This window comes from Gobius niger (genome assembly GCF_951799975.1).
Source record: "Gobius niger genome assembly, chromosome: 4".
Taxonomy (NCBI): Eukaryota; Metazoa; Chordata; class Actinopteri; order Gobiiformes; family Gobiidae; genus Gobius; species Gobius niger.
The window spans coordinates 33,246,997-33,260,919 of record NC_136855.1 but is presented as its reverse complement, the minus strand read 5'-3'; the positions used below and the strand labels follow the sequence as shown (position 1 = coordinate 33,260,919).

The following is a 13,923-nucleotide window of genomic DNA, read 5'->3' as shown; positions in this document are numbered from 1 at the left end:
TTACCGAATCGAGTCTTCTGTGTTTTTTATTGTATTTCACACACTATGATAAATGTCCTTTCTGTGTCCTTACTGACAACTCATTATTCCTCACCTGTTATTTGCCATTTTAGGATTAGTTTTTTTTTTTTTTTTCAGTTTTGTATCGCCCAAGATCCCAACAGGAGTTTCCTCAGAGCAGCACCAAACATGAAGACAATGAAACAAACCAGTGTCATGTATATCCAAATCCCAAAGTGTATTGAGTGGAGAGCGTACAGCCTATATGCCAGTGTGATTCCTAATTTGAAAGCCAAGACCCTTTATTGTCTAAAACTATGTGCAAGGTCTGCGTGAGTGAAACACAACTTACATCATGTCCCTAATCACAAACTTAAAAGGAACAGGCCAACGTTTTTCCACACTGAGATATGTTCTTACCTGAGCTTAGACGAGTTGATTTACGTACCCGTCTGGTCTTTGTGCGTGTCCTCAGTCATGCAAAACGACCAAAGATGTTGTTAGCATTTGGCCTCTCCCAGTATATTCCTATAGCTCCAAACGGGGGTGAAGTTAGAAGCGACCAAGCTCTTCCACGGGCACAAAGACCAGACAGGTACGTAATCAACTCGTCTAAGCTCAGGTAAGAACATATCTCAGTGTTTTCCTTTAACCCTAAACCCCTGATCAGGGGGGCGGCAAGTAACGGGTTAAATCATCATGCTGGGAAAAAAACATTAGGGTTAGTGGAGAGATACTACACACAGAATATTTACTCAAAATTACTTTTATTACGTGAACAAAATAATTCCTGTAAAATTTTATGACCTGCTTGAATTCACATGTTCAGTATGTTTTGTACATAATTCACATGTTCTTGCACACAGCACCCTGATACAGAGTAAGCGCCTGTAAGAAGGTTTCTTCAAAAATAATACAGAGCAAACTCCAATGATTATGTTGTTTTCTTACACCGAAGAGAAGAAATGTGGCACACGTTGCATTTCACAGCAGTATAAAAACATCACCATTTCCTAAGGCACTCTCCATAAGATTAAAAACACCTCAGGCCCCTCCCCTCAGTCTCCGTACCTCACCTCAGCCCTCAGCTCTTTGCTCACGTAGCTGAGGAGCGCTGCAGTGACCTGCTGCTGCAGGGTGGCGTTGCCCATGACCAGTGCAATGAGCTGGGCAGCGTCGGTCCAGTCCAAGTTGCCCAGGACGTTTACTACATCGTTGTACAGCTTGTCCTTCTGCGCAGTAGGCAGCTCCAGCAGGATCTGAGGGAGGGGTCGGAACTGTCCACTGGTCCACCAGCTGCCCAACAGGCCCCCCACCGCCCCGCCTGGGAACGCACAAGGCAGCCATTAGTCTCTGGGCCACACAAACTTTAACTCAGTATTTAAGTCCATATTTTATTATTAGACGTGAAGGCAAGAGGAGTTCCGTGTAAGATTTCTAACAAAAGTAGAAAATTGTGAGGATAGGGTGACTAAAAACTGGGACAAAAATGGGAATTTGTGGGAGTTTTTTCCCCCAACATCATCAATTGAATGAACCAATCAACACAGAGATGATGGACTTTTGAGTTATTCCATTCATTAATTCACTATGGAAACGTTTTATTTGATGCACACATGGCAAAAAGTAATTATGTTTCATGTAAAAAAGAAACGCTAAAACAGGACAGAGCTGATGGTTTTAAACAAATGAATGGTTTTGGATAAATCCACTGGGACATGGTGCTCAAAAGTGGGACTGTCCCGGGTAAACTGGGACGTCTGGTCACCGTAGCCAAGGACCAATTGTGGGCAGCCTCAGAAATACCTGGAATGGCCTGGGACAATAGTTACAAAGACACAATAAGGTGATGCACTCAGCAGCTGCCGCCTTTGTGCATGATCAACACAAAAAATATACTCAGTCCAATATGTTTAAAGGGCTGTTCATCAACTTTGCAACAAGACTGAAATGTGTGGTTTATGGCGGTCAAATAGCACGGCACATTACCCCAACACCCCCATACCTACACTGAAGAGAAAGTGGATGGAAAGTCAATAGAAAAAATATGTGCGAATATTCATATGTGAGCAATACAAGCAACAGGTTTCTTAATAAAGCTTTCACCACCGAGAATTAATTTGTAATAAAGCATGTCTAGTACTTTTTGCTAACGTAGGTCCATTTTACACACAATACTACTGATAAAGACATAACTTTGCACGTGCGCCGATGTTCAGTAGGATCTGGTGAAGATTAAGATTTCTTGTCCGGAGTAGGGCTGGGTACTGTTAAATGGTAAACAAGTTAAGGTACTATAGCTATCAAAACAAATAAATTATTATATCTTTAGAGATTCAGTTTTGATGCTTGCTTCCTGGAACCGCCACCTTAACGTGATGGAGGGGTTTGAGCGCCCGAATGATCCTGGGAGCTCTGTTGTCGGGGGCTTCGTGCCCCTGGTAGGGTCTCCCATGGCAAACAGAGAGACCAGTTAGAATCCTGAGGCCGTCCTTCTGTGGACCCACCACCTGCAGGAGGAGCCATAAGGGGCTGGTGCAGAGTGATTTGGGCAGCTCCAACGGCTGCCCCCCCAACGATGATGGAATAAATGAACATAATTGTTCTGTTCTCTAGGTCTAAATGACAAATATTTTAGTATACCTTTGTGATGATGTCATTGCTCTACTTCCGGGTCCAACGGAGCTTTAGGTCTATTCACTATGATGGGATTTAGCTGATTGTCACCTGCTGCAGAGCCGACTACGAGGCTCTTTTTAAACATCTGATCACAAAGAAATATTACATTTACTCTAGGCTTATAAAAAAGGCTAAAAAAATATCTTTATTTTACCTGGAGACATGGTCAGCTATAATGTTGTAAAACAGTTTTTGGCCTTTTATCTGCTGTTCTTTCAGCAGGAGATTCAGATAAAGAGTTCTTTGCTGTGTCAGATGTCACATTTAACAAACGTATAGGTATCGTTAAAAGTATAGTTCAGGTATCAGTCGTAAAACAAGTTCCGATAAAGTACCAGTATCGAGTATCTCAGCCCCAGTCAGCAGCTTCTGTAGATACATTTTAAACATGCGACACAATCAAAACGAGGTCAATCTGCTGTAACATTGGAGAATTACAAGCATGCATGTTGATACGTGGTTTCACATCCTGCCAGGTTTCAAACGAGCGCGGTTGCAGCAAGAAACCCACCAGATCACAGAGGTAAACAGTAAATGATGTAGTTTACAATAAACTCAGAGCAGAACACATTTCCACCTTCATTACATTGAAACAACTGTAATGCAGAAACCCCAGAGAGATTGGACTTTCACAACAGCTGACAAGGTTTGAGGTGGAAGTTGTCATCTGTACTGTTGTGATATCTGCCCATTAACAGGCAAAGGTCACACTGTTGTTGTCTAGATATATTTCCAACGCAATACATGCGTTTCCAATGACATCACACATAGTTCCGGTGGCCATTTTGAACACCGACGTCCAATTATGCAGTACAGTATCAAAATGAAAGACAACTGATTGGCAGTGACACTTTTATGTACTCGTAATCATTGCTCAAAAAGATAACAGTAAAAACAGGCCCCGGAGACACATGTTTATGTGATATAACCAGCAAATGTGGCACAGACGTAGCAGCTCTGTCTGTCGAGCTACAGCAGGATTTACTAAAGATCTGCTTCACTCTAAAGACTAAATTAACACACCAAAGGGAAAACAGGAAACCTTTCTCTGTGATTTTTACAATTCGTCATGTCAACAGAGTCTCAGTCTGAGTCAGTGTTTGAGCTGCTCAAGACGTTAGCATGCTACCGGTTAGCAACTGTCAACCAACTGTCAATGGCTTCAACACGATAAACACATGTGTGGCTCATATGAACACTGAGGAAATACTACAGTAACAGCTCAGCTATGACCTCTGTCACATGTTGTATCCAGTGTGGGTCAGGGCTTTCTCTTGGAGAGGTCAGAGCTGAGCTGTTGAAGCTAAAAGCTAACCGGTAGCATGCTATCATCTTAAACATTCACTCACTGGTTTCTTCACATAAACGTGCGTCTCTGGGGCCGTGTTTTTACTGTTATCTTCTTGAAAAAAAAAGGTCAATCAGTTGTCTTTCATTTATATCCTGAGTAGAGATATTGTTACAGGTTGTAGTACTGCATAATTCTACTTCGGCATTGAAAATAATAATAATAATAATAATAATGCATTAGTTTTATATAGCGCTTTTCTGGACACTCAAAGACGCTTTACATTGCACTATTCGTTCACTCCATACTCGGTGGTGATAAGCTACTATTGTAGCCACAGCTGCCCAGGGGTAGACTGACGGAAGCGAGGCAACCAGTCTGCGCCATCGGCCCCTCCGACCACCACCAACCACTCACTCACTCACTACATTCGCTGGCCGTAACAACAAAAGTCACATGACTGAAAGGCATGTATAGTTATAAATCCTACCGACAAAAATTCCAGGTGGTCCGCCCATGAGACCTCCCACAAATGCGGTGCCCCCGGCCACGAGAGCGCCTTTAGTGGAATTCTTCACCGCAACTTTAATCTGGTCATGGGCCGACAGCTCACAACACAGCCGCATCACATCGTCCATTCGTAGGGCCATCTCTGGAAAATACACAACAAAAACAAGCGCAAAGGTGAATCACACTGTATCTATGTGTCAATAAAGCTCATTAGACCCACATTACAAAAAGACCCACATTTTTTAACAACGTTCCAAGATGAGATAAGATGAGATAGGATTTTATATTTAGGGCAAAACGAAACGTTTGACACATTTTAAAGCTGTATTGTATGTTTTATTGTAGGTTAATTATGTTGACTTTGAACCTACAGCAAACAGTGCAGTATTGTAGCACAGTGAGTACCTGTGACAGGAAATAGGCACCTGAGCAGTTTTTGTTTCATTTTCATAATTTCATTTTTGAAAGAATTACACATTTACAACATGTTAATTCATTTTTCTACGTTATGCCTTCATCATAACAATAATGAACCCAAAGTTTGCGCTAAGATCTTTATTTAATACACTCATTGGATAATTTGCTTCACATCTGCTATTCAAAATTATTACACCCACGCAAAATAGGTGTAAATATGTGTTCCTCAGCAGTAGTTAAAGCATAATTTACCCATAAATCCACTATAGTCCCGTGACTCAAAGCTAAACAAAACTTTAGGGCTATATTTTTACTTCACATTTGACTGGCTATTCATGACCAGCATCTCTAACCTTTCGAAGAGAAACAAACTTTAAAAAAATATTTCAGCCTAGTCGCCTACCTTGAGTCGTCACATGCAGACGCGGGGTCAAAGAGTCTTGTTTTATCTGTGGTCGCTTCTTTTACTGTCAAGTTGTTTTGCTTCAGCTTTACATTTCGTTTCGCCCATGTGCAAAGGATTCTGGGACCGTCGGCTCCGCTTCCGCTCAAAGAGCAAAGAGCAAAAGGCAAAGACAAGAGAGTTATGCGCCACAAAAACGAAAGCGTATATTTAGGGGGAGAATGAGCCGCTTTTGGCTTTGGTGGTTGTTGTGTAAATAAAAAAACAGTGTGAAATAGATACAACATTTTACGATTTACAAACATTTTAGGGCGTTTCGTAGTTGTTTGCATCGTGGAAAATCGTCTGGGAAATATGATGTGTTCAAAAAAAAAAAAAAAAAAAAAAAAAAAGTTGTCAGGAGCGGGTGAAGTTGAACCAGGTCTTTAAAGGTGTTTAGTCTTTAAAGATTTAAAGGTGAAATTAACACTAAACATCATACTTTACAATGTACTGTTTCCCATTAGCAATTTTATTCAAAATAAAGTTCGTGAATGTGACGTCATATCGCTAAGCATTACGGGATTAGCAGCAATTGTAAACTAATGGAGTTTTTAAAAGTTAAAATACTGGAGTTATTGTTCACATCAATACTTGGACACCACAGTGAGTCAAATGTATTTACCAGCAGTAACAAACGCCTTTTTTCTTTACTTTTTATATTGTTTTTAGCTAATGTTAGTCAATGGAAATGTATGCTAAGAGCTGAAAAGATGGCGCATCTCCATGGTAACAGTGGAATTTCCATTTTTTTTCTTTACATACGCACCATCTGCAGATTATGGCATCTTGTCTCTTAAATAGACCCAAATAATGTAATGTAAAATTTAATTTTGATTTGCTTGTCTTTACTAGACCCAGAACCACAAAGAAAACGATCCAAAAACTGTTATATTGTTTCTTATGGAGCAGAGGCGGCTCAATTTGCACCAACACCCCTGGGTCAATTTACCCAATTTTTTCTTCTTTGAAAATAAAACATTAAAGAGCTAGGCTACTAACCCCTCCTTCCAGAGCCTCAGATTTGAAAATCTCAACAGAAAGGGGGCGTTGCCTGGAAAGTTGGGTTTAGAAATCTGCCCAAGCTGCGGACAACACTATTGGACACTCATTTATACCGTTTATCAGCTTTAATATGCGTTTACAATTGGCAAAATGACCAACCAACATCAGAAAAAAAACAAAAAAAAACATTACCAACATATAAAAAAAGTGGGGGTTATTCTACAGTTATTTTTTCAAAGTTCAAAGCATGTAAACATCAAATCTATTAGGCTATCTCCTTTTGTTTTCAGAATATAAGGGTGGTTCACCTTACCCCACTCTCCCTTTTTATGTGCGTTCGCCTTGTACATAAGCTATTTCACTCAAAACAACAACGTCTAAACCTTTCAATAAGACATGGCAACATTAGATGAGTGCATTATTTGGTGAGTTTATCGAATAACAAGACAATTTGAGGAAGGGGTTAGTTTTTGTGCTGTGTCAGGATGGAAAGAGTTGACCGGTGACAGACCCAGTGGCCCCTCCTCCAGGGGCGGGCACAAGGGCGCAGGGAGGACTCTCGCCGATAAACAACTTGGAGATCAAAACAATCTGCGGATCATCAACAGTGCGGAATACTTTGTGAGCTGCGACTGCACCCGAAGAAAGACCACAACAACTCGATTTTTTTGGTGAGTTTTGCTGTCAATTGTTGTGATATTTTGTGAAGCCGAAGCGGCTCCTTCCTTTTGCTTCCTTTGTCCTTTGTTCTCAGTCTAATCCTCTGCTCTGTGAAGTCTGATGCACAACCTTTCCTTTAAAACGACTGTGCCGCACTCTAATTTGATTATATGACAGTTCACATCGGCTGTAAATGCTGGATTAATGGCAGTCAATGAATAATTGTAAAGTATTATGTACTAAGACGGTAATGAACAGACTATTAGCAACAAAGAAGAGGGAAAAAAGAGTAAAAGAAAAAAATACCAGCAAAGGTCAACTGAAATTGAATTACTTGAGATGTGGGTGAGAGGGCACAGTACTGTAAATTTGGGTAAGTGGACGATGTCCTGCATTTGTTCCCCTAGGGAGGGGCTTGTATTCCAGTCAGCAGCAGACAGGCATCTGCAGGAAAACACAGCTCTATTTATGCATCTATTTTTATCTTCACAAGCAAAATAACACTTTGTCCAACGAGTTGTTATAAAAAGCATATGAATAGATCATGAACTGCTTACAATCTGTTTTTGGAAACTAAACAACCAAAAGGGAACAACTATTGGTGTTTCTCAAAAATGTTTAGGAAGTGTGCACATACAAAGAGGTCCTGTTCTTTAAGTTGGCCACTGTTTACTTGGGCTACACCCAATGACAACATTTGGCAATTTTATCTTTTAGGAGACGTTTTGACTATGTGAGTCATCTGTTTTCCTCACCTTCCATGAACCCATTTATCCAGGTAACACTGAAATTATGCGTGGCCTACAGTGCCCTCAGATTACTTAACTGTTCCTGGAGGGGTAAGAAGAACTGAGGTTATTGGGTAACACTTTTGTTCCATCGAGAAATGTTTTGAACTCCTCCAAAGTCCCTGCGTCACTGTGATGTAACACAGTGTTCATGTAATTGGACCAGGGCGATGGAAGTAGATGACAGCCGGTGATAGCAGCCAGGGAGCGCGCGCTCTCTGCACCGCCGCTAGAGGGAGCCATTAGCAGTTAGGAGAGGAAAATGGTTGTTATAAATAAGTGCTAAAAATACAACTTGACTTCTCCAGATTTAGCTCTGACTGAGACAACCAAGATGTTGGGAAAGTTCCTCTCTCACCTCCTGGGCAGCGCTGTGGATGAGGAGGCGGCCGACACTGTCGAGGAACTCATGGAGTGTGAGGAAGGAGAATGGATCATTGTCAATCTGCCAGGTGAGAGGAAATCACGCATAATATTATATTTACTACAGCACTATTTAGTTCTTTACCCAGAATTAGACCAGGGCCGAACACAGGCCGAACAGATCTACAGTATAGCGACGAGTCAGGACAAAAGCTCAGTGACAACAGAGAAAAACATTGTAATACTCACTACTGCCACCTCTGGTCTTACGCGTAACTGCAGCTTCTATATTATTCTCTGTACAGTCCCTTTAACCTCTTAACCCACACCTGAACCAAGCTCATTTTGTCCAGTTTGGCTTTACCCAAATCTAAAAGCTTCTTGAAAAAAGCGTAAAAAATAGCGACGAAAATGAGGATGAAAACGCTACAAACAAGTGACAAAAGAGCAACAAAAACACAACTAAAAAGTGATGGAAAAGCAACAAAAGAGGGAAAAAAGAGCGACAAAAACGTGTCGGAAAATGTGACAAACAAGCGTAACAAAGCAAAGACAATGTAACAAAAATCTACAAAAAGACTACAAAAGAAGAGGCAAAAATGTGACATAAATGTGGCGACAAAGCAACAAAGAAGTTGCGATCAGCTTTGTAGGTCTTAGCTTTCAAATGAGGCGCTACCCTGGCCTATAGGCTGGAAACTCTAGTCGAGAAGCTTTTAGATTTGGGTAAAACTTAACTGGGGAAAATAACATGGCTAAAGCGGGGGGTAAGAAGTTAAAGTGATAGTCTGTAAGGTTATAGCAAAATGAGAACGACATATTGATTTCAAAAGTATTATTAGTCCTTATTGGACCTGAAAGCGACTCCTATTTTGCAAAATGAGCGGGGAGAGAGACCGAAATTTCAAAAATAAACAACCAAGCTCCCTCCAGTGTTAATTTTGACAACATATTTTATTTTAGTTTTAGTCTTAGTCTTTTGACTAAAATGTAATTTAATTTTAGTCGAGATTTAGTCCAAAAATACGTTTCGATTTTAGTCTAGTTTTAGTCAACTAAAATTGCATGTCAATTTAGTCGACTAAATTTAAGACTAATTTAGTCGACTTTGCATTGATAATATTCATTATAATCATATTTAATCAGGTCCTCGACTTCATGGAGCTGCTTCCACATGAACAAAGCTCAGAGCTGTTCCTTTGGCAAACTTTTAATTTAGTTTTAGTCCAATTTTAGTCGTCAAAAATATCACTTTGACTAAAATTCAGACTAAATATTTTAGTCGACAAAATTAACACTGGCTCCCTCCTCTTCTGATTGGCTCTGACCGGCTGGTTCACAGGAAAAGCTCGTCTCATTGGTCAAAGTCATGGCACCGGGGAATGGATTCTGATAAGTAGCTGAGCTCAGCAAATGGAGGGACTTTAGGAAAAAAAAAAGGTACAAAAAGTGAACTCTACTTGTGTTTAGAGCTAACAGCACAGTGAGAAGCCTTTATAGGTAACGTAATGAAAGCAGCTAGTGAGTAAAAACCATAACTGGCTTGTAGCTGTGACTTAAATGTGTCCATTGAGAAAAACGCTCATGCAAACTAGGAAAAAGGGAGTAATCGAAGGGAAACCCTGGACGAGTGAAAGACTGAGCCCGGTCTGAACCAGGCTCACAATATCAGTAAAAATAAAGAACTTTGAGAACAAGCAATGCTTCGTTATTGTCACATACTCATGGCTGTCTCTTTAACAGAGAGTGGGCAGCTGGCCGTGCCCGAGGTGGACCCCCTGGAGAACCTGCTGATCGAGCACCCCAGCATGTCTGTGTACCAGATCAGACACAGGGTCGGTGAGGCAGAGGAGGAAGAGGAGGCCAGCTCCGAGGAAGACGACGACGACGCACCGAGGTAACTCCAGATCCAATATCGCCAGATTACAGTTAGATAGCACTCAAATATAAATTGTGCCCGATTTCGTATTGCAATCAAAATCAACAATTTAAATCGTGTTGGAGTATATATCATCGGAGAGAAATGCCTTAAGGGCCCACATTATGCTACATTGACCTTTTTCCTTATTATACACTATGTAATAAGGTTGTACCCTCTTGAAAAACATACCTCATTCTCAAAAAGCTCAAAATACTCCAATACCTGATCATTTCACACTGTCCTCTCCCATTGTTACTTGTCTACCCTTCCCTTCTTCTTTTGTCTTCTTAGGGCTGCACCTGTCACTAAAATACTGTATGACAAACAAAAAAGAAAAGGAGAGAATAAAATCCTAAAAATTGTCAATAAAAGTTCGAAAGAGCCTCATATCATTTAAATTCACTGCCAAAGGAACAGGTGCTTTGTTCGTGTGGGAGAACAAACATGAAGCAGAGGACCTTGATTAAATATGATTATACTTAAAGTAGCACTAAGTAACTTGTTTACCTTAATAAATCCTTTTCGTAGTCCCTGTGGAGGTGATACAAGTGTTAATGGGATGATTAGAGGGTCACCGGACAGGAGTCACCAATACACACTAATAGAATCACAAAGAATAAGCTAACAGGTTAACGGGCAAAGCTAACTGCGGGCAAGCGCCACTTAAAACAGTATTTACAGCCAAGTTTGAGTGAAAAAATGATTTCCATTGTGTAATTGGAAGTACAATATCCCTCTCTCCCGCTGTCTTTTCTGTCAGTGTAGTATTTACTCTCTCGCGGACAATTAATAAGTTAAAAAATCGCAACTTGCTACGACGCCTGCAGTTGCGCCTATGGCCTCTAGGGGCAAGACTTGCTTAGTACTGCTTTAACCTCTTAACCCCCACCTACACAAGTGTATTCAGGCATTTAAGCGAGACGTGAATGAGGGTGAAAATGCAACAAAAACACAATAAAAAAGGCATCAAATAAGTTACAAATATGCATCAAAAACGTGACCAAATAAGTAACAACATGGTTACAAAAAAGACCACAAAAAAGTTACAAAATGTGACATAAAAGCGACAACAAAATTCTAAAACGCAGCAAAAACTAAAAAAAAACTTGACAAAAAAAGTGACGTCAATGCGACAACAACCCACGGAAACACAAACCTTTGATCAGTTGTGTAGTCTTTCAAATGAGGCGTTTCACTGGCCTGTTGTGTTTAGATTTGGGTAAAGCCGAACTGGAGAAAAGGCAGGATAGGGTGAGGGTTAAGAGGTTAATATTATAAATATAATGTTGACTAAATGCGTTCACGTGACATAGACGGCATCTCTGGAATCGCCCATATTTGGTCATGTTTGAAAACAGTTTGGAGAAAAATCTAAACTTTCTCTAATTATTCAAAAACTACTTTAACAAATACAGAATTATTGGTACAGTCTTCTTCTAAATAAAGATACAAAGACATAGAGAGGAGCAAAGTGGTTCAACAGCCCATAAATACATAAATAGCTGAGAATGCTAACATGATGCTACATGTAAGCATCGTGCGAATGCTAACCATAGCCAGTGCTAGCTACGACTGCCGTTTTTTTTTTTTCGCTTCTACTGATCAATCTGCTGTGAATAAACATCCATTTGGACCCGATTTAGACTTGACTTTATTTGTATAAGATAAATATTCCACAAGAAAATGACTAAAAAGAGTGGAAAATTGTGTTTCCCAAAAGATTTATAAAGGCAATCGAAAGTGGTGACAATATATGTGGCGGGTTTGTGAAACCATTTACTCTCAAATACTGTTTTTCGTTTTGGAGATTTCTTGCAAAAACTGTATTTCTTCCATAGAATTGTATTGGCCCCTGCCTCCACCTGACATTATGGCATCATCACATTCTAAATCGTGAACGCCACTTATTGTAGATTTGGTTAACACTGCAACGTGGCTCCAAAATAGACGGTAACTCTAGTTAACGGTGTATTTTTGTACTTTTCCAGGCCTGTTGCAGTGAGGCAGCACCTCTCTTGGCGCCTGGCAGCCTGGGGCGTCCCTCTGCCCTGTAACGTCCAGCTCCTGACCGTCCAGCGGGCCAAGACTCAAGCCGAGCGCAAGAAGCTGAGCCGCGGCGCCCTCCACAGGCAGAACATGGCCAAGACCAGATTCTCCCCCGCTGAGAGGCGCTACGGCCACTTCAAGCAGCCCTCCCAGCGCCTGTACAACTTCTGAGGAGGTCAGTGGTGGCTGCATGCAGGCTCGGCTTCAGATATTATAACATCCCACTCAGGTTGAACAAATAAAAAAGCTGTTTACCTCACACAAGTACTGTATGTAACACAAGAGATTGGTCCTGTTTCAAGGAGCAGGGTTAGAGAAAACAAAGAATCAGCTTTACTCGGGGAAAATGCCGATATTTTAAAAGAAAATTGGATTAATTGGGAAAATCTTGAGAGAAAGCGTGTGTACAATTTCCGCCAAAACTGCAGCTGAATGTGTTTTAAATAAGTTGACAGATACGGGTTTTTCTATGGCTGATTTTGGGGGATTTTTATTGGTCAATGCCGATATGCTTGGCCGATATTTGTGGCCGATATTTCTAAAGGTCTATAATCCTGTAAAAAACATAAATACTTGGCCGCTCCAGCAGTGGCCGATTTTACTTTATTACTGATTCAATCATAGTTCTGTCCCAGCTTTGATTAGCTGCCGTTAGCATATTGTTGCTAACCGCTGCATTTTACGGAGGTTAAAACTAACTCAGCGATTGGATTCTTCAGATTCTTGGCTTCAAAATGAGGTTTAGTGAAACTTGTATTAACAAAGTTGTAGCTAACCTAAGGCCAAGGAAGTTGTGGGAAAACGCGTTTTAAAGGGACTATACAGAGTTAAAAAATGTTAAAATGAAGTATTTCCTCCCTACATGTTCCAGCCATGTCCTAATGTGTAGAATGAGCCCAGACCTGTTCACCACAACTGCCTCTAAATCCTGCACTGTCACTCAGAAAGTCGTCATGCACGAGCTTAATATAGAAGGTGCAGTTCCACGTATGACCTGAGGTGGCAGTAGTGAGTATAAAATGGCCAACTTGCATCTAGTCTCTTTAAAGCCAGAACTTCCCTCTTTTCCAGGGCTAAAAACGAGAAGTCTCTATCACTTTCGGTCCCGAATATATCGTCTTTTTCTGCACTAGATCGGCCGATAGCTTATATTGTAAATTCCTCAAATATCGGCCCGATATATTGGCTGGCCTATATTTATATTTTTGACAAACTTATGCAGTAAAAATATCCAATGTCGTGAGTCGGGATTCGATATCAAGCCTTTTATTTACATTTTTTCTTACCATTCTTCTTCTCAACTCTTAAACTTGAAACAGGACCTTAATCCTTCTGTATCTGAAACCTTTCTTTGGCTTAACAATCATTTCCCATGAAGCCAACCTGCACTGATGAGTATTACGAGAAGCTAATTGGATCACTGACTTTTTTTTGATTATCGAGAACACACCTTTGAGCCACAGTTTGCTCTCAAGAACAAGTGTTGGTTTGTGTATATTAGTAGTAGATGTAGTTTTAGTGTTAGATTTAAGAACTATGTGTGGAAGAAGGTATTTAGAGTCAGTCGTTTGTTACTGTGGAAAACGAAAACGTGTAAAGTGTTGCTTGTGCTTTTTTCGAATGACGTGCCTTGGCTTTAGAAACAACAGACTAAAGTTGAATGTCATGCCTCAAGAACCTGTACAGCCTTTATGCTAATGTTAATCATGTGGAAGAGTTCCTTTGCCGCCTTTTAATCACAGGGAAGTTTGATTTCTTTCGTTTGTACCATTTTATACACTGCCATATTTTCATGTTACAAAAA

At 40.5% G+C, this 13,923-nt stretch overlaps 2 protein-coding genes across 2 annotated transcripts; one reads left to right on the top strand and one right to left on the bottom strand.

Annotated features, from left to right (window-relative positions):
- Positions 1-816: 816 nt before the first annotated feature.
- Positions 817-5,434, bottom strand: LOC306961854 (protein C19orf12 homolog). Its single transcript, XM_079554786.1, has 3 exons — positions 5,298-5,434; positions 4,458-4,619; positions 817-1,324 (listed from the first exon to the last, which is right to left on the bottom strand). The coding sequence occupies exons 2-3, from the start codon at positions 4,615-4,617 to the stop codon at positions 1,059-1,061; spliced, it is 426 nt and encodes a 141-aa protein (XP_079410912.1). The 5' UTR covers positions 4,618-4,619; positions 5,298-5,434; the 3' UTR covers positions 817-1,058.
- A 1,446-nt stretch (positions 5,435-6,880) lies between these two features.
- Positions 6,881-12,665, top strand: LOC306961868 (tumor protein p53-inducible nuclear protein 2). Its single transcript, XM_079554802.1, has 4 exons — positions 6,881-7,012; positions 8,104-8,241; positions 9,896-10,049; positions 12,062-12,665. The coding sequence occupies exons 2-4, from the start codon at positions 8,124-8,126 to the stop codon at positions 12,288-12,290; spliced, it is 501 nt and encodes a 166-aa protein (XP_079410928.1). The 5' UTR covers positions 6,881-7,012; positions 8,104-8,123; the 3' UTR covers positions 12,291-12,665.
- The last annotated feature ends 1,258 nt before the right edge of the window (positions 12,666-13,923 follow it).

Bases quoted from the DNA above. Each gene is read 5' to 3' on its own strand.
- LOC306961854 (XM_079554786.1), bottom strand. From the start codon at position 4,617: ATGGCCCTACGAATGGACGATGTGATGCGGCTGTGTTGTGAGCTGTCG. The intron at 1,325-4,457 runs GTAGGATTTATA...GTGCGTTCCCAG, and splicing joins ACCACCTGGAATTTTTGTCG to GCGGGGCGGTGGGGGGCCTG.
- LOC306961868 (XM_079554802.1), top strand. From the start codon at position 8,124: ATGTTGGGAAAGTTCCTCTCTCACCTCCTGGGCAGCGCTGTGGATGAG. The intron at 8,242-9,895 runs GTGAGAGGAAAT...TCTCTTTAACAG, and splicing joins GATCATTGTCAATCTGCCAG to AGAGTGGGCAGCTGGCCGTG. The intron at 10,050-12,061 runs GTAACTCCAGAT...GTACTTTTCCAG, and splicing joins GACGACGACGACGCACCGAG to GCCTGTTGCAGTGAGGCAGC.